The 26,227-nt window shown below is 28.0% G+C and overlaps 4 protein-coding genes across 8 annotated transcripts; 1 reads left to right on the top strand and 3 right to left on the bottom strand.

The window, feature by feature from the left end:
* Positions 1-53: 53 nt before the first annotated feature.
* LOC122508205 (RRP12-like protein) lies at positions 54-6,307 on the bottom strand. 2 transcript variants are annotated; one of them, XM_043621407.1, is made up of 23 exons: positions 6,044-6,307; positions 5,577-5,754; positions 5,375-5,501; positions 5,106-5,288; positions 4,855-5,014; positions 4,540-4,718; positions 4,219-4,454; positions 3,986-4,153; positions 3,802-3,910; positions 3,531-3,695; positions 3,335-3,438; positions 3,122-3,254; positions 2,803-3,042; positions 2,468-2,694; positions 2,263-2,386; positions 1,890-2,175; positions 1,605-1,762; positions 1,270-1,523; positions 1,032-1,192; positions 769-951; positions 594-698; positions 349-508; positions 54-254 (listed from the first exon to the last, which is right to left on the bottom strand). In XM_043621407.1, exons 1-23 carry the CDS (start codon positions 6,177-6,179, stop codon positions 155-157), a joined length of 3,876 nt encoding a protein of 1,291 aa, XP_043477342.1. In that variant the 5' UTR covers positions 6,180-6,307; the 3' UTR covers positions 54-154. The 2 variants fall into 2 exon arrangements, with proteins under 2 accessions (XP_043477342.1, XP_043477343.1); XM_043621408.1 differs by having other exon boundaries at positions 594-695.
* A 237-nt stretch (positions 6,308-6,544) lies between these two features.
* Positions 6,545-10,565, top strand: LOC122508164 (GATOR complex protein WDR24). Its single transcript, XM_043621313.1, has 12 exons — positions 6,545-7,006; positions 7,091-7,207; positions 7,283-7,505; positions 7,636-7,849; positions 7,943-8,191; positions 8,268-8,428; positions 8,509-8,692; positions 8,779-8,932; positions 9,021-9,144; positions 9,256-9,775; positions 9,832-9,993; positions 10,083-10,565. The coding sequence occupies exons 1-12, from the start codon at positions 6,910-6,912 to the stop codon at positions 10,209-10,211; spliced, it is 2,334 nt and encodes a 777-aa protein (XP_043477248.1). The 5' UTR covers positions 6,545-6,909; the 3' UTR covers positions 10,212-10,565.
* Positions 10,566-10,699: 134 nt separating this feature from the next.
* LOC122508163 (sugar transporter SWEET1) lies at positions 10,700-13,443 on the bottom strand. The gene is made up of 4 exons (XM_043621312.1): positions 12,768-13,443; positions 12,358-12,435; positions 11,887-12,169; positions 10,700-11,811 (listed from the first exon to the last, which is right to left on the bottom strand). Exons 1-4 carry the CDS (start codon positions 12,842-12,844, stop codon positions 11,596-11,598), a joined length of 654 nt encoding a protein of 217 aa, XP_043477247.1. The 5' UTR covers positions 12,845-13,443; the 3' UTR covers positions 10,700-11,595.
* Positions 13,444-13,866: 423 nt separating this feature from the next.
* LOC122508162 (dual serine/threonine and tyrosine protein kinase-like) lies at positions 13,867-24,147 on the bottom strand. 4 transcript variants are annotated; one of them, XM_043621310.1, is made up of 6 exons: positions 23,409-24,147; positions 22,646-22,811; positions 18,777-21,200; positions 18,564-18,707; positions 16,014-16,095; positions 13,867-15,569 (listed from the first exon to the last, which is right to left on the bottom strand). In XM_043621310.1, coding segments are annotated over exons 2-6 (2,775 nt in total). In that variant the 5' UTR covers positions 22,770-22,811; positions 23,409-24,147; the 3' UTR covers positions 13,867-15,568. The 4 variants fall into 4 exon arrangements, with proteins under 4 accessions (XP_043477245.1, XP_043477244.1, XP_043477243.1 ...); XM_043621309.1 differs by lacking the exon at positions 13,867-15,569 and having other exon boundaries at positions 15,713-16,095; XM_043621308.1 differs by lacking the exons at positions 13,867-15,569; positions 16,014-16,095 and having other exon boundaries at positions 18,027-18,707; positions 23,409-23,692; positions 23,988-24,147.
* Positions 24,148-26,227: the final 2,080 nt, after the last annotated feature.

Genomic DNA, 26,227 nt, shown 5'->3' with positions numbered 1-26,227 from the left:
GAATATTTTTTGTTTTTGTTGTAGAATTAAAATTAAAAAAATATTTAAATCACTTTTTCTAATAATAATGATTTTTATTTAATTCTCTTAATATTTTATTAAACTTCTCGTTTATATAAATTATCTTAACCTTACAAATTGTTAAACATTATTTCTATATCTTTCGTTTTTTCTGATTTTTTTTACCGGCAAGTGCTCCCTTTTTAGCTCCAGAAATAATTCCCTTGAACTTTCCAGCGTTCTTCATTTTTTTTCTGCAAAAATTGTGAATTATTGAAAAATTCTTCATCATCTTTTTTAAAAATTAATTTATCTAATAATTATTTATTAATAATTTTAAAACTGTACCTTTTATTTAGAGAAGATCTTGTTAGCGGTAAGTAAGCGTAAGATTTCTGTTTTCCTTTTATTGTTACGTCACCTTTAGCTTTGGACGCTCGATATTCTGCACCAGGTTCTCTTTCCGATTTTGATACCTTAATAGGTCGATGAATTCCTGAACCTCCGGCTAAAAATTATTTATTTCATAACAATTATATTTTAACAATTATATCTTGTAAAGCAAAAAAATGTGAAAAGATTAATTTATTTACCCTTATATTTAGAAGAACTTGAAAATGTTTCAGAATGAACGCTAGAATTATCACGTTTCCTTTTCTTCACCGACTTTGCCGATTTTACATCATCTTCGTCGTCTTCTGTAAAATATTTACATTCTCAGAATCTTATCCAAATGAATAAGGAATTAATTTTTAAAAATCAATTTACCATAATCATCGTCCTCCTTCATTCCCAAGAATGGTGTTTTCTTTTTCTTTTTTGTTTCTTCTTCATCAGATTCGTTATCAGTATCATCGTTGATGATTAATCGACCATCCCCAGCGGTTTTGAAACCACTGTCTTTAGAGTTCCCTTTGACTGGTTTAGAAAGGGAAACTCCTGGTTTTGTAGCTGGAAATTCGAAATAATTGTTATAATTTGTATTTGTAATTATTATTATGTAGGGAAACAATTTAAGAAACTGTACTAACCAACAATATTTTTAGAAGCAGTTGGATCGGCAAAATCTACAATATTGTCCTCCGATTCCTGAATCCAAGTCTTTGTTTTCGATAGTTTCGAATTTTTACCTCCGTCCTTCATATCCACATCGTCAAATTCTTCATCACTGTCTGCCAAAATTTCTTCCATGCTGTAAATGAAAAGTTTTATATTTCAATAAATATAAAATATATCATTTTAAATTGTCCAATAAATGCGGAAACTTACCTCTTTGGCATTCGTTTAAGACTGAATTCTTCCTCGCCATCGTTTTGACTCTTTTTATCATCCTTTGTTTTCTGCTTTCTATTTTCAATTTTTCGAATATTTTTCAGTCTCTTGCGCATCGTTTCATCGGTCTCTGGCACCATGTTCAATATCGGTTCAATGCCGAACTTGCGAGCCATTTTTATGAGAATATCTCGTACTTTAAGTCTACAGTGTCGTTTACAGTCGTCTGTCATTTTAGACAATGATTCCACCTATAAGTTTTTTAATACATAGTCAAATTTTCTAAAAACAATTTTTTTTATTAAAATTTTTACGATTTTATAAATATTTACGATTTTAGATAATGTTGGTCCTATTATTGGAGTAGGCATGACGGTTAGATAAACTTTAACAAAAGCTAAACAAGATATTGTAATTTCTCTTGTTGGTCCCGTCAACAAATTGCAGGCATGATCGAGAATTTTCTTCACAGTCTCTATTCCCAAAGATCCTAAAAATAATACAAATAGCGTTTGTTTATCTATTTTTTTAATGAAAATAATAAATAAATAAATATAAAATAATTTAATGAAAAATAAATAAATATAAAATAATTTAATGAAAATGAACAGATTTACCAGTATAATTATATAGAACTGAAGATAGGGCAAGTAAAGTTGCGCTGCATAAAATTGGAGTGTCACCTAGACCAGACGTGAGTAATTGAATATATTCCATAAAATGTTCCTCATTATCTAAAAACTTTTCTGCAATAGTATTTAGTAATTGATAAGAAGAACTACGACATTTTTCATTCACTTCTTTCAAGCACACAACTGCTTCAGGAACAATTGCTTGTAAAAATTTGGTTTTTTCAAGTTGTGGATGACTTTTAACGAGACAGATAATAACGCGAATTCGTGCCTAAAATTAAATTGAAAATTATTAGCAATCAATAAAAAGAAATTTTAATAAAATATAGATACTGAACTCCTTAAAAAATATACTTACTCCTTTACATATTTTATGTACAAATTTTTGAGATTTTTTCATCAGACTCTGAATTGCACGTCGATTATCGAGAACAAATTGTTTACAAACTTCATTATCGCTACTGCAAACTTCTTCTAAAAATCTAAAAATCAAAAAGTAAAATATAAAATTTTGAAAATTTAATTTAATTAAATGAATTTTAATTTTTTAAGTTGAAATTTACCTGTACGCCTTTTTCTGCTCCTTTTGCTTAGAAGTTTGCATTAAAAGAGGAATACAAAACTCGTAGAATATTTTCACTCTATCGATATCAGTAAATTGGGCAAATAATCTAAAGAGGTCAAATACACTTTCTTTTTCGAATTCCTCAATTTTCTCTTCCTGAATTTTCTTCATAGCAGTATCAAAAAATATATCTAAATACTCCTTGTTTGTGATTGATAAATAAACCTGAAAAATGAAAAAAAATATTCGATTAATATCTATTAAATCATTAAAAAATAAGTAATTGATGAATAACTATTTTTTTGCAATCAGGAATTCTAAAATTATTCTTACTTTGATTGTTTCAAAAGCAGCAATTCGTTGGCCTTCTTCGTCGGAACCGTGAGGTTTCGTGGAATATAGATTGAAAAGTATAGGCAAGTAATTCTTTGCAAACTTGGCTAAGGTTTCAATATCCTCTTGATTGTTTTTTTCCACTGATGCTGTAATTAATCTTCGTAAAGAGGCCATTGCCGAAAATCTTAGACTTTTGTCACTTCCAATTAATGTCCCAAGAGTTTTCGCAAAATCCGACTAAAAATAAATAAGATATGAAGGAAAAAAATAAGTTTACTTTGTTTATTATTATTATATAAAATAAAGTAAAACAAACCTCAAAACTGATCTTAATATCTGATGGATTATTGCAAAAATTGGGCAATAAGGACCAAATCTGAGATCTCATTAACTCATAACTGTGTGCTCCAATTCCATCTTTATTTTCTTGTAATGTCTTCGCTTTTATTCTGCATAAATAGAGAATTTAATAAAAATTATTAAAATACCCAAGTACTAATTTTATAATTGAGGAAAATCAATAACTTACTGACAATGAACAGCCAGAGGCAGAAGAGATTTAATAAAATAGGATAATGGAGCATTTGAGATGCAATCCTTTAAAATGGGCAAAAGCCAGCTTCTATTTAAATTCTAAAAATAAAAAAATGTCATATTACTTTAATTTATCATAAATCTATTTTAAGTTTGATGTAAATAAAATAGGATTTAAAGAAAATAAATACCTGGAGAGGGATTGTGTTGAGAACAATTTCTGGACCCATTGATTTGACAGCAGCACCGACAGCGTATTCAATTTCACTGTTATAAGTAAACTTATGCGTATCTCGCAAATCTGCCAAAGTAATTAAAATTTTCGCCAAATCTTCTTTACAATTCAGTCCAATAACCTAATAAATTTTTTTTGTAAATTTAAGTTAATAACGATAATGATAAAAATTAAAATTAAATAAAAATTAAATTACAGTATTTCACTGTATTTATGACAAACTTTACTTGGAATAGAATGGCCAATAAATGAAGAACATGATGCCAGGCTCCACTGTACTGGTATTTCAATCCTTCTTGTATCAAATGAATAATCTTCTTTAAAGTTGCTTTATGCCTACAACAATTTTTTTTTCTTTTTTATTGAAATTTAAATTCTAAAAAAACAAAACAAATCAATGCTTTTATTTACCTCGAAGCGATTTGTTCATTCACACACAAATAGCTGACACATTCTTGTATAACGTGTTTTATAGCATGTGATGCACCGGTTATAACGTCCGTTTTATCAGAGAGCCAAAGTTCTGCTGCTTTTTCTATGAAGCGTGGAAGATTCGCCGCACAAAGATCCAAAGAATGTCTAAAAAATTAAATTTCGTTTTAGTGATTTTGTTATTATTTTTCTTCTTTCTTTTCTTTACTTACAAAGCGAGATTCGCATAAGCTTCCTGCATGACTGTGAGCCAAGCGAGGGTCGGTTGTGTGTCAGTGGATGCCGGTTGATAGTCATAAAGAGCATTAATTATTTGAGCATTTAATTGCGGTGGTAAAACGGATTCACTTGGTTTTGAAATGAATAATCCATGAAAAGTTTGAAAACAACAAGATGTTACCAGTACATTATTCAGGGTCATAATGCTCAGAAGACTCTCACAAATGTTCTTTAAAATAAACACAACTTCATGTTAATTTCATAATTTTCAAAAAAAATTAAATAACAGTTTTTATAAAATTTAGAATATTTACTTTCACATAAGTCTTTGGAAGTTGGTGACAAATTTCTTTCAGCATTGTAAGAATGTGAAGCGTATTTGTCAAATGTCCAGGTTTGCCTGCAGATTCCAATTGAGAAATACAATGTTTTGCCACTTGTGAAGCTGCCGGATGATAAGGTGGTGGATTTTCAACTTTCATGATGTCACTTCCTGTTATAATATAAGATTCGTTAATAATGATCGATTACATAAATATAAGTTTGGTTTCTTATTTTATTTTATTTTTTTATTTTTATCACTAAAAAATGTGTGCTAATATAAAAAAGAATTAATAAATATAGGATACCTTTCAAAATTGCGCAAATGCCGTGTTGGGCAGCTTTACGAACTTTCGGTTTTGTGTGAATCGTGAATGTTAATAAAGCGTCCAAAACTTGTAATGTTGAACTATCCGACCAAACGGCCACTTCTTGAGCTCGAAGCAATATTTGCAAACAGCCAATACACTGAAAGTGTTCAATTATTAAATGTCATTTAAAATAAATTTATAACACTTCTGAAGAAAGTTGACAAATTGAGATATTTCAGTAAACTTACATGTCGTTGTACCAGAAAATTTTCATTAGTTGCGTACTTGATTAATACTTGCAAAAGAATCTCACTTGCTTGACTAAATTGCAATTTGAGTACATTTTTCGGTACAGATTTCAAAATCATGCCCAATAAAGATAGAATTGCCGTTATGGATTCGTCAGTTTCAGCTGCCTCCAAGGTTGTCATCTAGAATTAAAAACAAAAACTTGTGATAAATTATAAAATTTTGATCGTTAAGAAGTTAATATTTAAATTGAACCAAATGTTCTTACCAAGGCGGCATAATACTCTGTATCTGATTCAATACCGTCGTTTTGCTTAATTACATCGGTGACAGCGGCCAATATTGCTAACATTTCCTTGTGAATCACCGAATTTGGTTGGTATTGAGTCAAAAATCTGAACACGTATAAAATGATAAATTAAAGATCCAAAATTTTTGAGAGCGTATATTAAAAAAAAAAAAAATTTTACCGATTGAATGACATATTGGAGCATTTGCTGTAATCACTAGCAAATGTATTAAATGTTTTGAAAGTAGATGCTCCAGCTGCACTACTTTCATCGTCAATATCAATTTTTTCAGAAGTTGGTGCTGTTCCTTGAAGAACATCATGTTTTCGCAGAACTTCAGTTGTTAATCCAGATGAATCTTAAATTAATCAATGAAATTGAAAGTTTAAAAATTAAATTCCTTTAAAAGATACATATAAATATTTAAATGTTAAATAAAAAAATTATTGATACAATTTGATGATAAATATGTAAACAATTTATTTTTATTTATTTTCAGGTAAAAACAGATTTAAAAAATAATTTTGCCGATTAGTAACTATTATTTTAATTATGTAAATTCTATCTTAATGCCTTTATTTAATTAATTTAAGTTGTATCTATATGATAAATGTATTGAGAAAACATTTAATAAAATATAAATATACCTGGATTTTGTTGAAAAAACCACGTGCGTGCTTGATTTCGGTGTTTTTTTATTTCAGGATTAGAGCTTGAACTTTGTCCTTTCGCCCATCTTTTCGCTTTCTTTCTACTACCTAATCGTGGTTTAATTTTTGCCATTTTTTATAGGTAATTTTAAACTATATTCTTTTTATTTATTATTTTTTTATATTGTATATTAGAAATTCGCACAATTCTCATCAATAAAGGTTATGTTCAGAAACTTCACTATCCGCCATATGACAAGACAAGACTATGTAATACCAACTATAAGAAAACTAATGAAAGATTTTCTATAATTATTAATAATTGTATTATTTTATAAAAATGTATTTAATTTCAAAATGAAAATAAACATAAAAATAATAATATTAATAAATAGTATAACTATTTATTAAATATTTTATTCAACATTTTTATCATTTTTATATTTTTTGAATTAATAATTTTTTAATTTCATTAGATTGGATAACCTGTTTTAGGTGTCATAACCTATAAAGTAACAGCTGAAAAAAATAATACGTGAAATAAACAAATATTTTTATTTAATTATATGAATTAATGAATTATATTGATTATATTTATTATATTCATTCTATTTATTATATTACTTGAAAATAAAGTGAATTCTCGAGTAGTGAAAAATGAGTGAATTTAGTTTTGGACTTGTACAAATATTTAAAAAAACAACAATTAATTTAATGTTTTTATTTACTTTAACATGCATTTTTGCAAATTAACAACATTTCATTCGCGTAAAAGATCATTCAATAATAGTCTGTAAATAATTTTTGAACAATTGAAAAAAAATAAGTCATTGTAAATTCATATTGAAAAAATAAACGTGAATATGAGTTCGAAAACTGTATTTGTTACTCAAGAAGGGCCGGCGAATGCTTTAGCTCTCAGTAAAGACAATAATCAAGTTGTTATTGCTGGTCGAAATGGTATTTAGTAGAAAAATATTTTTCTAATTCTTTAATTTATTTTTCAAAAAATAAGAAATAATTTACTATATTTTATTATTACAGTATTTAAAATATTTTCTTTACTGGAGGAAAAATTCGAAGAATCCTGTAATTTACGAGTAGGAAAAAATTTAAACCTCAATTTTTCATGCAATGATGTTGCATGGAATCTTTTGGATGGTAAATATAGTTTTTAATTAATTTTTCAGACAGAATTCCTTTGATTTGAAAATTTTAATTTGTCAATGTTTTCAGATCACATCTTAGCCACAGCAGCGACGAACGGTGCTGTGGTTGTTTGGAATTTAAATAAGCAATCTCGATCAAAACAAGATCATGTTTTCGTTGATCACAAAAGAACAGTCAATAAGGTCAGCTTCCATATTTCTGAACCGACTTGCTTGATATCAGGATCACAGGATGGTACAATGAAGTGTTTCGATTTGAGAATTTCGGAAGCGACCAAAACATTTTACAGGTGGAAAAATAAAATTTCTCACGTTTATAGATGAAATATTAACTTTTTAGAAAAAGAAAATTTCACAATTTAGGATTATCAATTAAATTGGTATCTAATAAACAAAAAGAAATTAAAAATTTGTTGTTAGCAATACGGAGTCAGTACGTGATGTACAATTTTCGCCGCATCAACCTCATACATTTGCAGCAGTCTCGGAGAATGGTCACGTTCAGCAGTGGGATTTACGTCGACCTGATCGATATTTTCAGCATTTCGCCGCTCACAGTGGACCGATATTCTCCTGCGATTGGCATCCGGAAGTCAATTGGTTGGCCACTGCTTCCCGAGATAAAACAATAAAAGTATATTTACATATTAATTTATTATGAGAAATGACATTTTTCAAAAGACCTTTTTTTAGCAAATTAGTGATTTTTGTGTTTTTTAAAAACTAGGTTTGGGATTTGTCGACGAAACCAGCTTGCGAATATATGATTCACACAATAGCGTCAGTTGGCCGAATTAAGTGGAGACCTCAAAGAAAATTCCATATAGCAAGTTGTGCTCTCGTTGTTGATTGCAGTATCAACATTTGGGACATTCGGAGACCTTATATTCCATTTGCTAGTTTTAATGAACATAAAGATGTTGCCACTGGAATTGCCTGGAGAGGAGATCCTCAATCCTTCCTTTCGACAAGCAGAGTTAGTTTTTACAATTGTATTTGACAGCGATTACTCATTTTATTCAATTGTCTATTAATTAATTTAATTTTCAAAGGATTGTACGCTTTTCCACCATATTTTCAAAGACGCAACTAGACCAGCGAGTAAAGCAAATCCTCAAGGAATGGCTTTTAATCCAAAGGGTGATGTCGCCTACGCCTGCAAAGTAAATGTGAATGCTCCCACGGCGATAAAGCAACTCACAAATATTATGAGGTATAACAACTAAAAGATGGTAAAAATTCTTTAAAATAGTTAAGTAATTCAAAAATTCAAAAATTTTTATTTTCATGCAGGAAAACTCCAGCTAGTAACGATACTTTTTGTTTGGCGTCAAGTACAATGCACAGTTTTACAATGAACGCTCCTCGAGAACCAAAGTGGTTTAAAGCTTGCGCCGAAGGTTATATTTTGAGTGGACGATTAAATGAAATTTGCGATCACAATGCTGCCGTTGCCAGTGAAGCTGAGAGAAATGAAGTAAAGTTTTTCTATCATAAATTGCAATTAATTCTCTTTTTGTATTTTTAGTTTGACATTTTCTACAAGTAGACATTTTCATTTAGGTAAGCACTGTTTGGCGTATCATTAAAACACTCTACGCGAATCCATTGGGAAATATTTTAAAAACTCCACCAACTGTTTCAAAAGAAGACGTTGTAAATACTATGAATTTGACTCAAATTACTTTGGGTAATGCACACGATCAGGCTAATATAGGTTTGTAAAAAATTACCGGATTTAGTTTCTTAATTTAATACTTGAAAATAAAATCAATTCAAAACAATTGAATTGAATTGAATTTTAGTACACGAGAACGATGTAAAATCTCTTCAAGGCGAAGCTCCTGGAATCATCAGTGGAGGCGATGATGAAACTGAAACTGACGAGACTCCAGACAATCCCAATTTTATCGGACCCATTTTACCAAGGCACGTATTAAACAAAAAATTGCAATTTTTATTATTTTTCTTATTTTAAATTATTAAAATATGATTTCGATTTGATAATTCATTGAATAAATAAAATATGCTTTCTTTTAGACATTTTACAGAACGCTACTATCGGAGATCGTTTCCCGGCAATAAGAGGCAGCAAAAGGGAGATTTTCTGTTTGGCGATGGGGAACTAGAATCAGTCAGTATCGAATTTACAGGCGCCTTTATGGATAACATGATAAACAATGACAATGACTGGACTTTACCGAAAGAGGCATTTCCGCTCCGACATGAAATTCAAGACAGATCACCACCTCCAGAACAATTCCCTAATCATTCACCAGATATAAATGACGATACAGTTGCCGTGATGGTTGAAGATCAACCGTGTCAATTGATAGTCACATCAGTTCGCAAGCCATCATTTTGGGATCCATCGCATCTCGTGGAGAAAGCTCTTAAGCATCATGCAGCTCTCAGAGACATTCAGACGACTGCGTCGGTTCTAATTGCCCTCGGGGATAAAAGAAAGAGTTTAAATATTGAAAGTGCAGTGCAAGAGCATTGGCTTCTGGAGTACATTGATATGCTTGGAAGGTTCCGTCTCTGGGAAGTTGCTACTCAGGTAAAATAATTATTATTCAATTCTTTGGAACCGCTATTAATAAATTATATTTTTAGATAATACAACTTGCTTGGATTCCGTCAGTTTCCCAACTGAATCAACAATCAACGACAATTCACGCTTGCTGCACAAATTGCACAAAACCTTTGCAAAGAGCTGGCTGGTTGTGTGATCGTTGTCATACTTCGAAACATGCCCTTTGCTCCATTTGTCATCAGGTAATTCATTAAATTCTAAATCTGAACATTAATTAATTAATTTATTTATTTATTTATCATTTATAATTAGCGAATTTTATTCATTAAAGGTCGTTCGAGGCGTATATTCCTGGTGTCAAGGCTGTACCCACGGTGGTCATGTAATTCACATGGCAGAATGGTTTGACAAAAATCGCCAATGTCCCACTGGATGTGGACATCTTTGTGAATATACATAGTTTTTGTTTTCCTTATTTTTCTCTCATCATTATAAATTTTCTATTGCAAGATTAAAACTATCAATTTGTATATATGTATACAAATAATAATTTTTAATTATGTAAATCATTGAATTCCTTATTTAAAAAAAATTGTAAATATTCACGAACAAAATTAGTTGCTGTTTTAAAATATGCAAGTAAAAAAAATTATCATGTTGAACGAGATCGAACTTAAATCACCCCACAGGTTTAAGTATAATCTCATTTGTATTGTGTAGATGATTAATATATTTTTATATTATAGTATTAAATTAATTATGTTTCATGTGTATTTAAAAAGTAGAAATAAAAAAAAACTTTTACATAGATGAATATTTACATTTTTATTTAAGATAAAAATACTGACTTAGAATTACAATTTTATAAGGTAAATTATTGTTATAATAATAGAAACAAAATAATAATTTATTCCTATTTTTAGGAATTTTTCAAATTGTACTTCAAGTACTTTGTTTTTTTTTACATTAAACATTCATAATTTATAAAAATATTTAAATTTTGTAAAAAGCTAAATAAATTACAATTCTGTCCGTAGAAAAAAAGTTTCTTCAGTCAATTAAATGATCGATAAGTGAAACGAATTTTAAAATAAAATGACTTTTAATTATGTGGTTTCATTGAACATTAATGAAGATTTTAGGCCAATCTTTTAAATAGAAAAATTCATTAAACAAGACGGTCGCGAAAATGTACTTTCATCGTCTGACCTCTGTCAACCCAGTTGACAAGTTAACAACGCGTGAATTAAAGATATCACATTGCATTTAAAAATTTTATTCTATGTAACATAATGAACTTGACGAGTTATTATATAAATAATATAGAACAGATAAAATGGTTATTTAACTATCTGTCTTTGTAGCAAAAACTTGACAAGAATGACAAGGATTTTTTCGATCATTCGAATTTAGGCTTTTAGGCGCGGTCGAAAAAAGATTGTCTTAAAATCTACATTTCTTATTAAAATGTATTTTAAGAATGCATTACTACTTCATTTCGACATCGACCATTAAATTGACTTTTGATATTAATTATATACTATATACATATAAAGCGCATTGTTGAAATAGACAATTAACGTATCTATTAACAATTTAGATATTACGTAGTTGACAAATAAAAACATCAAATGATATGAAACATTATCCAAAACAATAAATTTCTATCTAAAATATACTTTTCAAGTATAAATATAAACACATTTATTCCTTTATTAAAAAACCGCCGAAAATTCTGAATTTCACTTATCTTCTTAAAAATTAATAAGTACAAACAGCAATTTTCATTGAATCGAATTTTATAGCTCACAGGGAGAATTCAAACTTTTCGGCGGTTCTGTTTCTTATATAAAATGCACCTGGTCGACTTTTTTACCTGGATATATAAAAAATAAAGAAACTTGGAACATAGAGAGGGCTATTCCCAAAAAATTTGGCAATTGTATAAAGAGATCTTTCTGGATACACCCATAGGCGAACCATTGGCAGCAACAGATGAGAGATGAAATTATAATTGGAAATGGTAAACTTTCGGCACTTTTAATTCGTATCACGTAGGCCTGAAAAATTAAATGAAAAATAAAACTCTTGAGTTATTAAATGAATTGCTTGAAATTAAAAATATTTCTACTCACCAGCATTGTTAGAGGGGATGCAAAGAAAAAGATTGTGGTACTGCAACTGAGAAACCCTATTCGTTGGGCAGCTAAAGCTCTATTTGGTTCAAGCATACTATAAGTAAATACAAAGGTCACAAAAGTTATTGACCCTATAAGTTGTTTTAGTATCGTTGACTTTTTCACGCTGTACAACATGAATGTTATGACATAGAACAATTGTAAAGTTGCTCCGAAAACATTCACCAAAACTATAAACGAGTCATGTATTAATAATCCATAGCATAACCAGTTACTGCAACTAAAATCGTTATTAATTTATTAATTAACTTGCATTTATTGAAAATCATAATTATTTCCTAGTACAGGATTGACACGCTTTTGCCTATTACAAATTCCCTGATATTTCCAGGTTTTCCAGGTTGCGTGGCAACTCTGTATTTTATCAAATTAAAAATCTTATGCATAAGGAAAAAATTTTTTGCTTACGACATAAAACAACTAATGAACGCTAATCCAGAGGTATCTCCTGTAGTACCATTTTTTATAAACCTTCTGCATACCAAGCTGCAAACATACAAGATAAGAGTTTATTGCAAAGTGTAAAAACATTACAATACCTATTTCTCAAAATAATTTTCTTTTCATTCCTCCTTATGACTATAAGTTTACTATTTAAAACTTTAATTATAGAGAAAACATATGGAATTGTACAATGTGTAAATCGTTTTTTACTTGAGCTTGAAAAGAAATAAAAATTTATCTGTTCTATTATTAAATTACTAAGAAAATAGATATTAATAGACAAAACTAGAAGATAGAATAAAAATGTAAATTAACAGTATTATAAATTAAAAAATTAGAATATATGTAATAACAATAAAAACCATGGTACTTACATTCCGGCCAAAAATTGCAAGATTGTACAAAAAGATGCCGACGAAGCTAAACCATCCTTGAAACTTGTAGTTAACATGATGAAAACATTGCATGTACTACAATTGTAAACTGATAAAAAGTCGTTTCAAAGTTTCTTTGAAATACCAGATATTTAAATAAAACCATACAGCGAGCTATACAGTCAATATTTAACTTATTTACGCCTTTTACAATACTATTTTATTTCTACATGTTTAGGTTAATAACATCATTGACAACGTAGATCGTGACAGCGATAACAATATTTTGTTACTGACTATTATATATAGGCATCAGTTCTACCAACCTTAGGAAAAGAATTTTTCTCATTTCTCCCATTACCATTTCCGGAATTTAAATGTAAAAACATAAAATTCTCGTTTATTATCTAAACTAACTTTAGAAGGATTTGTTTTTCGGCAAAACGATGGAAAATATTACAAAAGAAAATATAGTAAATAATTAATTTAATTAATATTATTACCTATTATGAGAAGTGAAATGAATGTTTTTTCAAAAACATTTTAAATTAATGAATAGAATAGTACATTAATTCAACAATAAAATATGAAATTAGATTTGAAAGCAGTTCAAATCCGTACACTGTAAGAAAAGTTAACTAAATTTTACATCGACGCTTGAGGATAATGGAAGTATACTCTCGAGCGTCGATGTAAAATTCAGTTAATTTTTTTTACAGTGTACATTATTAGAAGGTAAATTAGTTTAATTATGATTAAACAAGTCAACAATTATATAAAAATTAATATAATGAAAATTCAGCAGAATTTTACCTTGTACTGAGATGAGTTTTTACATTAATAATTAGTAATTACTAAAATGAAAGAAGTCATTCTAGTAACTGTGATTAAATATCACTTTTTTATCCAATTGTAAGAAAATTTGAATTTTCTAAAAGAATAAAATAGAAAAATCGAAAATTTACAGCGAACAGCAATTAAATGTTTTCCATATAATTTTACCATTGTAGTAATATGGAATTATTATACATCAAAATAATATACTTTCTTTTGATACAATAGAAAAATTATAAAATCAAGTATTGAAATAGAACAAATATTAAATGTATTCAAAATCGGACAACACATGGCTGTCAATTTTCAATTTATTTACTTGCTTTATAATGGCAGCTTAAATATTAATAAGAAAAATGCGAACACTCACCAAATAAATGGTATTGGGATTAGAATACTTATACTTCAGTTGGCATTACATTTACCCTTTTGCTTAATTACAATAAAAACGCTTTGGCTCTCACGTGCTTAAAATAACGATGTATAGTACCAGACATTTTGTACAATTCTAACTTTTCAAAAGCTTATAAAAATTCAAAATTTTTTTAAATTTCTATTCATCGAACTTAAGGACTATAAGTTTTCTTTAAAAAACCAATGCTTTTCAGTTAATTTTATGCAAATAATGTTCAAAAAGTTTACGTTGATGCTTTAACAACGAACAACAATGAGAAAGTGTGGTAATGTTATAGTCAGGTTAGGTTAGGCTGCGCTTCTTAAAGGCCTTTCTCCAATAGGTTCCCAAAACTCTGTGTCTGCGTCGGTTGCTATAGCAACACATGCTCTAAAATCAACGCAACGCAGTCATTCGCAGACAAACGCAGAGTTTTTGGATCCTATTGGAGAAAGGCCTTTAAAGTCCAACGCACAAAAGGTTCGCGAAAGTCGTTCGCGAACGATACGCATGAGATAGACAAGGACACAAATATATCTCTGTCATTTTCTAACTCATGCTTTGCGTTCGCGAACGACTTTCGCGAACCTACTGTGCTTAGGCCTTTAAGGTACGATCACAATTCTGCTGCCTGCCTAGGCTCATGAGTATAAGCGAGAAGAAAAGCCGGGATTCGAATTTCGAATTATGTTTCTCGCTCACACTCACAAGCAGATGGCAGCGGAACTGTGAACGAACCTTTAGACAAGTTTTAAAAAACAGCTCGAGGACAGAGTTGTGAGAGCACCATTACACTAAATAGAAAATTTATTCTTGGAGGGAAAACGGGGAAAACTTATAAACATTAAATTTAGATTAAATAATGCAATGCAATTGAAATTGTTATCAAAAAGTGAAGTGAGTTATGAACATATTAAATTTACATATGTAAACTTAGAGTAAACTAAGAGTATTAAAGATAAATGAGTACCTCTTTTTTTTAGAAAATATTTCTTGTCAATAATATATTGTTTTTGTTACAAAATAATAATTTTCTGTTCATAAAACGAATTAAAAGTAAGTTCTTATTCAGACTTTAAAGCAAATGGACTTGAGAATATGATACAATAATTTCTGCATGATAATGCTTCGTTAGTTATAAAAAATCCTATTCTTTAAAATATGTGTATAATCTTAAAGGTAATTTAAAAAAATATTTTTACTCTTTCTTTTCTAAATATACTACATGACTACATGCTAATACTTTTCGTAAACTAATAGCTTTTTTGTTCAATGAGATACTATAATTCAGTTTAATAATATATTGTTTTAAGTATTAAGAATCGTTTAAAAAATTCTACTTTATCAATAATTATTCTACAATTTACACAGCCTTTTTAATTTCTTAAAATCTAAATTATGAACAATATTTCAAAAACCATATATGTATACATACATATTTTTAAATTTCTTAATAATATGGAAATTTGACTTGGAATTATAAATTATAAAGAAATTTAAAACTTACATTCAAATAAGAAATCTCGCACTTATAAGTTAAACTTTTTTTTTGGCCATAATTTTTCAATGGTAATCTGAAAATAAAAAATGTTGATATAAAAAAGATTTTATTTTACATTTGTTTTGTAAAATTTAATTACTAAAAAATAGTATTTGTAAAATAAAGTGTATTATCAATAGAAGACAATATAACCGTTTAAATCCAAGAAAACAATAAATAAAATAAATAAAAATTATAAAAGGAGAAGAAACGAAAACAAGTTATTGTAGAAACAATAATAATTAATTAATTAGAAAATAACAGAAATTTCCATTTAACGTTTAAGTTATATACTTTGATTAATGACTATATTTATTGAACTTTTAGCCTGCTACTGAAAATTATCAATATAAACTTTTTTTCCTGATTATATTATTAATATCAATCTAAATAAGCGAATAGTTAAGAATTATTGGATCTTTTTATCGATAAGAATGCAATAAATTGCTACTAATGTTAAAATTGTACTGAATTTTACCATGGAAAATACAATGACGCCTCAGATACAAGCCTTTTAAACCTTTGAGGTCTATAGTGCGTCGGAATTTCCGCAATTCTTTCTGTAATTAAAAAAATTGTCACTCGTCTTTTTCATTTGTATAAAAAAGTAAGAGTATTTTGTTTCTAATAAAGCATAGAATAAAAGTTAAAAGTAGAAGAAAAGAAAAGAAAAGAAAAGGAAAAAAAAGTTTCTATTAAAATTGCTCTATACGTAAATTTTCTACAGACTGGAAAACTAATAATATAGTAAAGAGTGTCAAGGAAAGGAGAGAGAGAGAGTGCGATAGATGAACAGCTGGCGTAAAATAGCAAAAATATTTATTTATCGAATTGATTAATAACAAGATTTTAATATACAATATTTCTATTTCATCTTCGCGTTCAATGTTTAATATTCATTGAAAATTAAAAGATATTTAAAACGGTAATTAAATGAACAGAAGCATCTAAACTAAACCTAATTTTATTTTTACAAAATAAATCAATAATTTCTTCTTATTAATATTTTTTTCACAAGGTTCTATTTATCAGACTGTTGTTCTTTAAAGAATTGAAAAAAATATAAATAAATATTTTAAAAAAAAATTTTCGCAAAACTAATGGTGCAATTAATATTATGAAATTGAGATTCTATTGTCATAAATTTTGATTATATAGAAAGAAAAGATTATCAGGGCTCGAACTAGTGGAAGTATTTAAAAATACGGACCCATAAAGAATCGTTATCAAAAAATTTTTAAATAATTGAATTCTATCAACGAATGTTAATAAAATTTTTAAAAATAATTACATTTTTCAAGAAATTGTATTAAAAATAATTGAAATTCTGCAATAAGTTTTATTATTTATGAAAATAATTGAATCCCTAAGAAGAATTTTATTACTTCTGAACAATATTTAATTTTTGCGAAGAATATTATTACTCTTGAAAATAATTGAATTTTTGCAATAATTTGTAAATTTTACAAAATTGAATTCTTTTCTTCGTATTTGTAACTAAAATTCCTCGTTAATTTCTTTATTTTTAATAATTTTTGAAAAAGTTCTTTAAGAATTTTTAAATTTATTTACAATTTAATTTTACAAAATTTTAATTATTTGTAAATTCTTCAATTAAATCTATATTAGAAAATAAAAACTTTAAATACTTTAAAAAAAAAATCGCCAATTAAATTTTCTCAAAAAAAATTAATTTCACAGAATTGTTAGTTAAAAATATGAAAAATGCAAATTTTCAAAGATTTTACTTTGAAACCTTTTCAAAATTCAATTATTTCTAAAAATTTACGCTCTAATGCTTTTAAAAATTCAATTATAATCTAAAATTTTAACTAAAATCAATTTTTAAATCAATGTTTATGACAAAATTCTACTTGAATTCAATTATTTAAATGCATAAGAAATTTATTAAATAATTCCATGTTTCTTAAAATTAAATTCTCATAAAGAATTTTATCAATAAATTTTTAAATAATTGAATTCTTTTGACAGATTTTAATAAAATTTTTAAGAATAATTCCATCTTTCAAGGAATTCGATTAAAATTGTATAAAAATAATTGAAATTCTGCAATGAGTTTTATTATTTTCAAAAATAATTGAATTCCTAAAAAGAATTTTATTTTTTACGAAAATAATTGAATCCCCGTAAAAATTGTATTATTTATGAAAATAATTGAATGATTGCGAAGAAATTTATTTAAAAAATTTGTAAATAATGAAATTTCTGTGAAATTTTTATTATTTTTTGAAAATAATTAAAAGTTTGTGTAGAATTTTATTAAATTTTTTTTAAATAATTCAATTCTTTTGGAAAATTTTATGAAAATAGATATTGAAAATCATTGAATTGAAAAAAATTTTTGAAAATAATTGAATTTCGGAGAAGAATTTAATTATTTCTAAAAATATTTGAAATTTTGATGAGAATTTAAAAAAATTTTGGAACATAATTGAATTTCTGCGAGGAATATTATTACTTTTGGGAATAATTGAATTTCTGCAATCATTTCTAATGTCTCTAAAATTCTCCAAATTATATCGTACAATTTACGAGCTTTTCATCCTTTTTGAATCAAATTACGGACTTAAAGAACCTTTTTTAAAAAAAACAGACTTTTATGGACTTTTACGAGATTTACGGACCTAGTTCGAGCCCTGAGATAGTAGAAATCACAATGACAGTGAAGACAGGAAAACAGTCTCGAGATTAATACTGAATGAAAGATTCCTTACACCAGACGTATTATTTTTTTTAGAATAGAAAAAGAGGAAAAAATAATTACAAAAGAGTTTTTAAAACTCTCTCATTTGAATAAAAAGATTAGAACAAGCACTAGTTTGGAATATGTTAGTCATGGGAAAAATAGGAGGCTTAATAGGACGATGAGATTTGCGTTTTAATGGATGAGGATGAATTTTTGTGCCTCTTTGATTATTAGGTTCGGATAAAGCCAAAACCGGGTCTCTTAAATCGGTAGAAAATGAATCTTCTAGCTCCGATTCGTTGAGCTCTTGTAAGGACTTGCCTCTTTCTGCTTTTTGTTGAATTGACTTTAAGACCGGTAAAATTGCGCCCAGCAATGGTCGTCGAGAAGGTTCGCCAGCCCAGCATTGTTCCATCAGTTTCCAGCACTCATCGTCGAAATGAGATAAGCGTTCTGGCCGAATGCCTGAAAAAAAGATAAATGTTAATTTTGACGAATTGCGAAAGTAAAGATTGTGAAAAAGTGGAAAATTACCTTTTCTCACACTACTCCAGAGTTGCTCCTTATTATGAAATTGTTCGAAAGCGTAGGGTATTCTAACATGGCCGGCGCAAATGTACCAGAATAAAATGCCGAAGGCGTAAACATCGACACTACTGTCGTAATGACCGGAGAGTAATTCCGGTGCCATGTGAACGGGAGTCCCTACAACACTGCCCGACATCATAGCTTCGGTGATGCAAAAACCCAAGTCCGTGAGTTTCGCTCGATTGTCCGTGTCGAGAAGGACGTTCTTCAATTTAATATCCCTATGCACAAGGCCTTGTGAATGTAAAAATCGAATTCCCTCCAGAACATCGATGGCGATCTGTATCCTCTCGAGCCACGAGAGTCCGGCTCGAATTCCACAATAAAGATCCCTTGTCATTCGATCGGTGATTAGAAGCACAGCCGCTCCGAACCCACAACCACCACCGTACGAATGATCAATCACAGATCCTCTTAATTTCACTATTCGCTTATGATCCGGAATCGAGCGCGTGTAATAGAATTCCATTGCTAAATCGTTCCAGTGTTTCTCGTCCGGCGGCACGACCGACTTGACCGCACAAGGTCCGGGTGCTCCGCCCCAGCCGTCACAAGCAAACACAACTCCGTACTGTCCTCTCCCAATTTCCTTGCCTTGATGCGGAATCCCGTATCTCACCATATCACTCATAGAAGTCGATTCCAGCGCCAACTTTGCCAATCTTGGAGCGTGATATTTTCTAATAGCCATTCGTTGTTCCTCAGTTCTCTCCAATTTCCCCGAATAATGATTTTCCAGCGACTTGAGAGCTGTTTGAAAAGTATCGTGAGACGATTTCACTTTATCTTTGAACTGTGTCGAGATCGCTTTGGCCAATCGACTCGCGGAGAGAGAATTAAGAATATCGATCGTCACCTTTTTTCGCCACAACGCATCCAGGGTGGGAGTCGGTGACCAGAGCAAAGGCATTGTTTTAAAAAGCTGCACCAACCTCTCGAGAAAAGAATGAATGAGAGATGGAGAAGAATTATGCAGCTCTAGATTATAAGCCGCAGAGAGGATTTGCTGAAGAGCGTCACTCGCCGACAAACTTGGTTCATGTTCACAACTCCTTTCAAGACTCAATAAGCATCTCTCGAGAGTACCAAAAAACGTCTCTCGTAGACAATTTACAGAATTTACAAGTTCTTTCGCAACCCGTTCACCCAAGCGACTGAGAACTATCCTCTGAACTTCGGTCGTTGCTGCCCGAACAGTAGCCGACCATTCCTTCCTCTCGGCCTCACTGATCGATGGATTGTACTGAAAGTTCTCCACCGACGCATCCGACACTTCATCCTTCATTTCCTGAACTATTCCATGAATCATTTCCGTCAGCTCGACCTGTTTGTCACTCACAACCTTGACAAGCGAAGCGTACAATTCATTCTCCTTCTGCTGAGCGTAGAGAATTCTCTTCGGTGTGATTTGAATCTCCCTCGCCATGTCAAAGGCAATGAGAATAAACTTTCTAAGACTCGTCGTGTGCACTTCATTCAAATAATTGCAAGTATTCACTAGATAACTTTGGAGACTAGCCCGTATGAAGAAACTAATTTGTTCTATTCGTTTGCAGGAGGTCATCAGTCGACTTGTATTAGCGTACTCTCCACCCACCAGCCAAGTCGCTCGATCCACCTCGTCCGACTCTTGTAATCTCAAAAAACCCAAGCTCGTGAGTTGCTCCAACCAAATCAGACCAAGAGAATTAATTCTATCGATTTGGGAATTATTCTCCTCCTTTTGTGTATTAAACGAATCACTCGACTCAACGTGAAGTCTGTGTTGCTCCGACTCGGTGAGTTCCGCATCGAAACCATCGGTCGTGATGCGCGATAAGGACGAGATAAACAAGACGGAATTGTAGGGATAAGTTTCCTTTAATTCACTCAATTCTTGCATATTCTCCTCGGTGAGTGCTTCTTCACCGAGGGCGTAGAGGAAAATTGGTAAAATATTAAGGCTTCTTTTCGCGAGAACTTTAACACCGCCACTGTCGGGGACAATAAATATTTCCACTCCATCCTTTAAATTTGGTTGATTCACTTTCACTTCGAGAACTGTTGGGCAATTTGGATCTTGACTACCGGATTCATTGAGGTCCTCGACAGGAAGTGTATTCCATGCTTTCTCATTGGCTTGAAGATTTTCGACTACTTCGTATTCCAGGCCAAGTGTTAAACTGACGTGAGTCGTCTGACCGTAACCTAATTTTATCCATCGCCATGATCCGGTGACTATCGGCAAAATATCCGTACCAAGAATACAATTGACTAGAGAAGCTTTTGCTTTAGAATTCTGACCAAAAATTACGATGGCCGGTGCATTTTCAAGAATGTGGGTGATTTTGTTAAGAGTCCACGCTGGCAATAATTCATCAATGATATTTTCTGTAATTAAAAAACAAATTTAATGCAATTTAATGTGACAAATTTTAATTATTTAATTAAATACTTGAAATTTATATTTTTCAATCAATCAATTTATAATTATAAAATTGAACAAATATTTTATTTCATAACAACATTTTCATTCAGGGTTGCTAAAAAAATTTAATTTTGTTTTTCCCCGACTTTTCCCTGATTTACAGACTTTTCCTGACTGATTTTTGCCTTTTTCTCTGACCCTAAAGAATATTCTGATTCACTCGAAAAATTATAAGATACTCAAAAATATATTCTATTACATTTATTTACGAATTTCTTTCATTGTAAAATTATTCCAAAACATCAATAACTTCTTTTTTTTTAAATAAATATTTAATCATTATTAGAATTTAAAATTTTAATTTAAAGTTCATTTTTAAATAAATATTTATTAGGAGATTCTACGAGAATTCAATTATTTAAATACAAAAATAAATAATTTATTAAATAATTGAATATTTCTTAAAATTGAATTTTTATGAAGAATTTATGAAAAAATTTTTAAAAATAATTGAATTTTTTTGGCGAATTTAAAGAAAATTATAAATTAATATTTACTAAAATTTTAAATTGAAAACTGTCAACTTCATCTATTTATGAAGATTGTAAACGCAACTCTTTTAAAATTCAATTAATTTTTAAGTAAAATTATTCATTACATATAATTTATAACTAATAGTATTATGGTAGTTCTTCGAGAATTAAGTTATTTAAAAAGAAATTCTAAAAATTAAATTTTTTAGAACTTTTAATATAAATCCCTAAATTTTCCCTGATTTTCCTGATCAATTCAAATTTCCCTAACTTTCCTGACCTGTGACAACCCTGTTCATTACATTTATATTATTTAAATTAACTAAATTTTTAATTTAAACCATGAATATAAAATGTTTTAGCAAAGAAAGTGAAATGATTTATTATTTAGCTTCATTAATTGGTTATTAAGCTTTAAGATAACAATTGTAATGGTTGTTTTGTTGTTCAAAGTACTTTGCTTATATATATAGATATAAAATGAGGAAAACACGTTAATCTGCAAAAATATTGCTTTTTCTGGAATATTAGAGTTGAGTTGCCAAAAAAAATGAAAAAATATACTTTATCATGAGAAGTCATCAGAAAAAATAGAAAAATATACTAAAAAAATAACATTAAGAAACAAATTCAACGTGAAATGCAAAATTTGTAGATGCTGAATTTACGAACTAGTAATAAACACAGTTATAACACTTTCGTAATGAGGCTGATAAAAATGAGTTGCGAGATAAATTCAACTGCGAGAAGTATGTCACAATTACTCTAAAGAGAAGTACTTTGAAAAAATTACTAGCATTATATATTTTCAATTATTATATAAACTAATTGATTAAAAGAAAATGTTTATTTTTATAAGAATAAAAATTATTTACCTCCTGGAAAAATATTTTCAAGGCTGATTATATCTAGAACACGTTGAGTTTCCTTAAGAATATGACGAAGTTGATTTCGATTTCGTTGATATCTTCGAAATTCTTGAGGCAATTTGCTTACCATTTTTGTGAAAAAATGTAATTCAGTTCAGTGCATTTTGTAAATCTGAAATAAAAATGAAATTTTTGAATTTTACTTATTCTCTTACAACTTTTAATTTACTTTGTATTCGATAAAATGTCACTGGTAGAAATCGAATTACTTGAGTTAAAAATAATTGATAAAATTAAATACTAATTAAATAAAGTAAATATAAGAAGGTTATACTAATATGTTAATAATGAATATGGAATTATTACCTACTTTAACCAAATATTATAAATATAGAAAAAAACGTAATCATAACTATACTAGTGGAGAAAATATTTCTTTAACATAATATAGCAATAAAACAGTTATTACTAGAAATGAATGATTTGCAATTTTAACTTAATTATTCATTGACGAATTGAGATATAAGTTATATTGAGCTTGCATTGATAAGAATAGAACAAACAAGAAGTTTTCAATAAAGATTGCACAACTATTTAAAAATTTTAATTACTCCGAGTCAATGCACTGATTATAAACTAAAATGAACTTGAATTTGTACTAAAATGAATCTCTATATATAGATTACATCATTAATATATTGAAAGCAAACACGATCTGCAAATAACACAATTAATTTCACATGCGGATTTATTATACAAATTTGATTACCTATTTTTATGAAGTGAAATTCTTCTTATTATCAGTTTCTTCTTTTATGGTAAAGTAAATAAAATTTGTCAATTTTCACAATTAATACAATTAGATTATAGCGAATCTTCACAGGAAAAGTTTTGTACAGCAGCTGTGAATAGTTTGCCGAGTTTGACACAACTTGACAAGAAACTGCTTACATTGCTGAACTGAGAAACATGATAGTTAATATATTCAACAACTTTGTAATCAAAAATTAAAACCAAGAATAGAGTTCGTGAACCACCCGAGGGAGAAAATATCTGTAAATGGAAGATAAATTGTTGTTGATATGTGCTCTGGTCACATAAATTATGACTTTTCAACTTTTTTCTTTAAAACGTCATCCTAATTATTGATATCCGTTTAATATGCATAATATCATAAAGATAAAATGCGTAAATCTTTCATTTATATCCAATTGTGAACTAATTTTTATTAGCAAATGTTATATTCAATAATGGTGCCAATAATAAGCGCCGTACATTTTTATATTATAAATGACACTTTGAGGTTAGAAATGCAACACTGTTTTCATTTTGAAAAATATATGCGTACCAAAAATAACACACATAATCGTAATCAAAAAAATAGACTTTATCAAAAATAGATTTCACAAATATACTAAATATTAAATAATAAAGTGAGAATAATTAAATAAATGGAATAAATCATGTGATGATCATAAGATAATATTGACAGTATGAGAAAAAAGAGAATGCACCTGCACTGCACACTCGGTGCACTTCTGACTTCATGTTATAGTCGAAAGCTGGTCGAAAGCAGAAAATGAAAATAATCGATAATTTGGCGCTTATTTTTAAATTACAATAATTAGATAAAAAAAAAAAAATGTTCTATAGGATTCATTGACGAATTTCTTTAATATTGTAAAATCGAAAACATCAATAACTTCTTTTTTAAAGTACGAAAAATAATAATTGAATTCTATGAGAATTCAATTATTTAAATACAAAAATAAATAATCTATTCAATAATTGAATATTTTTTAAAATTGAATTTTTATAAAGAATTTTATCAAAATTTTTAAAAATAATTGAATTCTTTCGATGAATTTAAAAAAAAAATTTTAAATAAATGCAATTTTCTATCATTTTATTTAAAATTGTATAAAAAATAATTGAAATTCTATTATAAGTTTTGTTATTTATGAAAATAATTGAATTCTTGCAACGAATTTTATTAAACATTTTTTTAAAGAATTTAATTAAAATTTTTTTAAATAATTAGAATTTCTCAAAATTTTTTAAAACTTTTTGAAAATAATTAAATTTTATTAAAAAATTGAAAATAATTTAAATCTGACGAAGAATTTTATTAAATAATTTTTTCTTTGAAATAATTTAATTCCTGTAAAAAAGTTTATTTTTGAAAAAAAAAAATTAAATTCTTGTGAAGAATTTTATCAAAATTTCTTAAATAATTGAATTGCTTCGAAGAATTTTATTTTTTACGAAAATAATTGAATTAGTGAGAAGAAATTTATAAAAAATTGGTAAGTAATTGAATTCATGTGGAATTTTTTATTATAAAATCTTGTTTAAATAATTGAATTCTTTTGGAAAATTTTATTAAAATCGTAGATATTAAAAATAATTGAAATAAGGAAAATTTTTCAAAATAATTGAAATTTTGCCAAGAAGTTTATTAAATTATTTAAAAATAACTGAATTCTTGAGAAGAATTTAAATAATAATTTTTGAAAACAATTGAATTAATGCGAAGAATTTTATTAAATTTTGCCAAGAATTTTATTAAAATTTTTGACAATGATTTAATTCTTGACGAGAATTTTTTAAAAATTTAGAAAATAATTTAATTTCTGCAAAGAATTTTATTACTTTTCAAAAGAAATTAATTCTTTTGATGAATTTTTATATTTAATCAAAATAATTTTATTTTGGAAAAGAATTTTATTAAAATTCCTAAAAATAATTGATTTTATGAAAAGAATTTTGTTGTTTATAAAAGATAATTGAATTCCTTTGCAGAATTACTTAAAAATTGGTGAATATAATTGAATTCCTGCGACGAATTTTCGAGGAATTTGTTAAAAATTGTATTAAAAATATTTAAAATTCTGAGATGAAAATAATTGAATTCCTAAATGAAATTTTATTATTTATGAAAATAATTGAATGTTATCAAAATTCTTTTTAATAATTAAATCTTTTGATAAATTTTATGAAAATAGTACTTAAATATTGAAAATTATTGAATTGCGAAAAACTTTTGAAAATAATTGAAATTTTGCAAAGAATTTTTTTTTTAATTTTTGAAAATATTTGAAATCTTGCAAAGAATTTTATTTAAATTTTTGAAAATAATTGAGTTTTTGGAGAAAAATTTTGCTATTTGTAAAGATAATTGAATTCTTGACAAGATATTTGTAAAAATTTAAAAAAAAATTGAATTTCTTCGAATAATCTTATTACTTTTGAAAATAATTATTGAATTCTTATGATGAATATTCTTATTTATAAAAGTAATTGAATTTTGCAAAAAAATTTTTTTAAAAATAATTAAATTTCTGTGAAGAATTTTATTATTTATCAAAATAATTGCGTTAAAATTTTTGAAATAAATATTAAAAAATTAATTCTTGACAGAAAAACACAAATTATTTGAAGGTTTTGTTTTAGAATTCGTAGTAATTTCATAGTTCATGAATTTTGTTATGAACTCTAAAAATTTTTTAGAATTTTTTTTTATTTATTTATTTTTTTTCTTTTTTCCAGTATTTTTAATAAAAATTCCTGACTTTTCCCCGATTGCGG

Source organism: Leptopilina heterotoma, unplaced genomic scaffold, assembly GCF_015476425.1.
Source record: "Leptopilina heterotoma isolate Lh14 unplaced genomic scaffold, ASM1547642v1 Lhet_53, whole genome shotgun sequence".
NCBI classification, from domain to species: Eukaryota; Metazoa; Arthropoda; class Insecta; order Hymenoptera; family Figitidae; genus Leptopilina; species Leptopilina heterotoma.
Note: the sequence above shows the minus strand (reverse complement) of the source record. Positions and strands in the feature narration are given on the sequence as shown.

Bases quoted from the DNA above. Each gene is read 5' to 3' on its own strand.
- LOC122508205 (XM_043621407.1), bottom strand. From the start codon at position 6,179: ATGGCAAAAATTAAACCACGATTAGGTAGTAGAAAGAAAGCGAAAAGA. The intron at 2,695-2,802 runs GTAAGAATAATT...TTCATTTTTCAG, and splicing joins CTGCTTTTGAAACAATCAAA to GTTTATTTATCAATCACAAA. The intron at 255-348 runs GTACAGTTTTAA...CAATTTTTGCAG, and splicing joins AGATCTTCTCTAAATAAAAG to AAAAAAAATGAAGAACGCTG.
- LOC122508164 (XM_043621313.1), top strand. From the start codon at position 6,910: ATGAGTTCGAAAACTGTATTTGTTACTCAAGAAGGGCCGGCGAATGCT. The intron at 7,506-7,635 runs GTGGAAAAATAA...ATTTGTTGTTAG, and splicing joins GCGACCAAAACATTTTACAG to CAATACGGAGTCAGTACGTG. The intron at 8,192-8,267 runs GTTAGTTTTTAC...TAATTTTCAAAG, and splicing joins CCTTCCTTTCGACAAGCAGA to GATTGTACGCTTTTCCACCA.
- LOC122508163 (XM_043621312.1), bottom strand. From the start codon at position 12,844: ATGTTAACTACAAGTTTCAAGGATGGTTTAGCTTCGTCGGCATCTTTT. The intron at 12,436-12,767 runs GTAAGTACCATG...GTATGTTTGCAG, and splicing joins TTGCAATTTTTGGCCGGAAT to CTTGGTATGCAGAAGGTTTA. The intron at 11,812-11,886 runs GTGAGTAGAAAT...TTAATTTTTCAG, and splicing joins CATCCCCTCTAACAATGCTG to GCCTACGTGATACGAATTAA.
- LOC122508162 (XM_043621307.1), bottom strand. From the start codon at position 22,769: ATGGTAAGCAAATTGCCTCAAGAATTTCGAAGATATCAACGAAATCGA. The intron at 21,201-22,645 runs GTAAATAATTTT...TTTTAATTACAG, and splicing joins TGAAAATATTTTTCCAGGAG to AAAATATCATTGATGAATTA. The intron at 18,708-18,776 runs GTAATTTTCCAC...TCTTTTTTTCAG, and splicing joins CTGGAGTAGTGTGAGAAAAG to GCATTCGGCCAGAACGCTTA.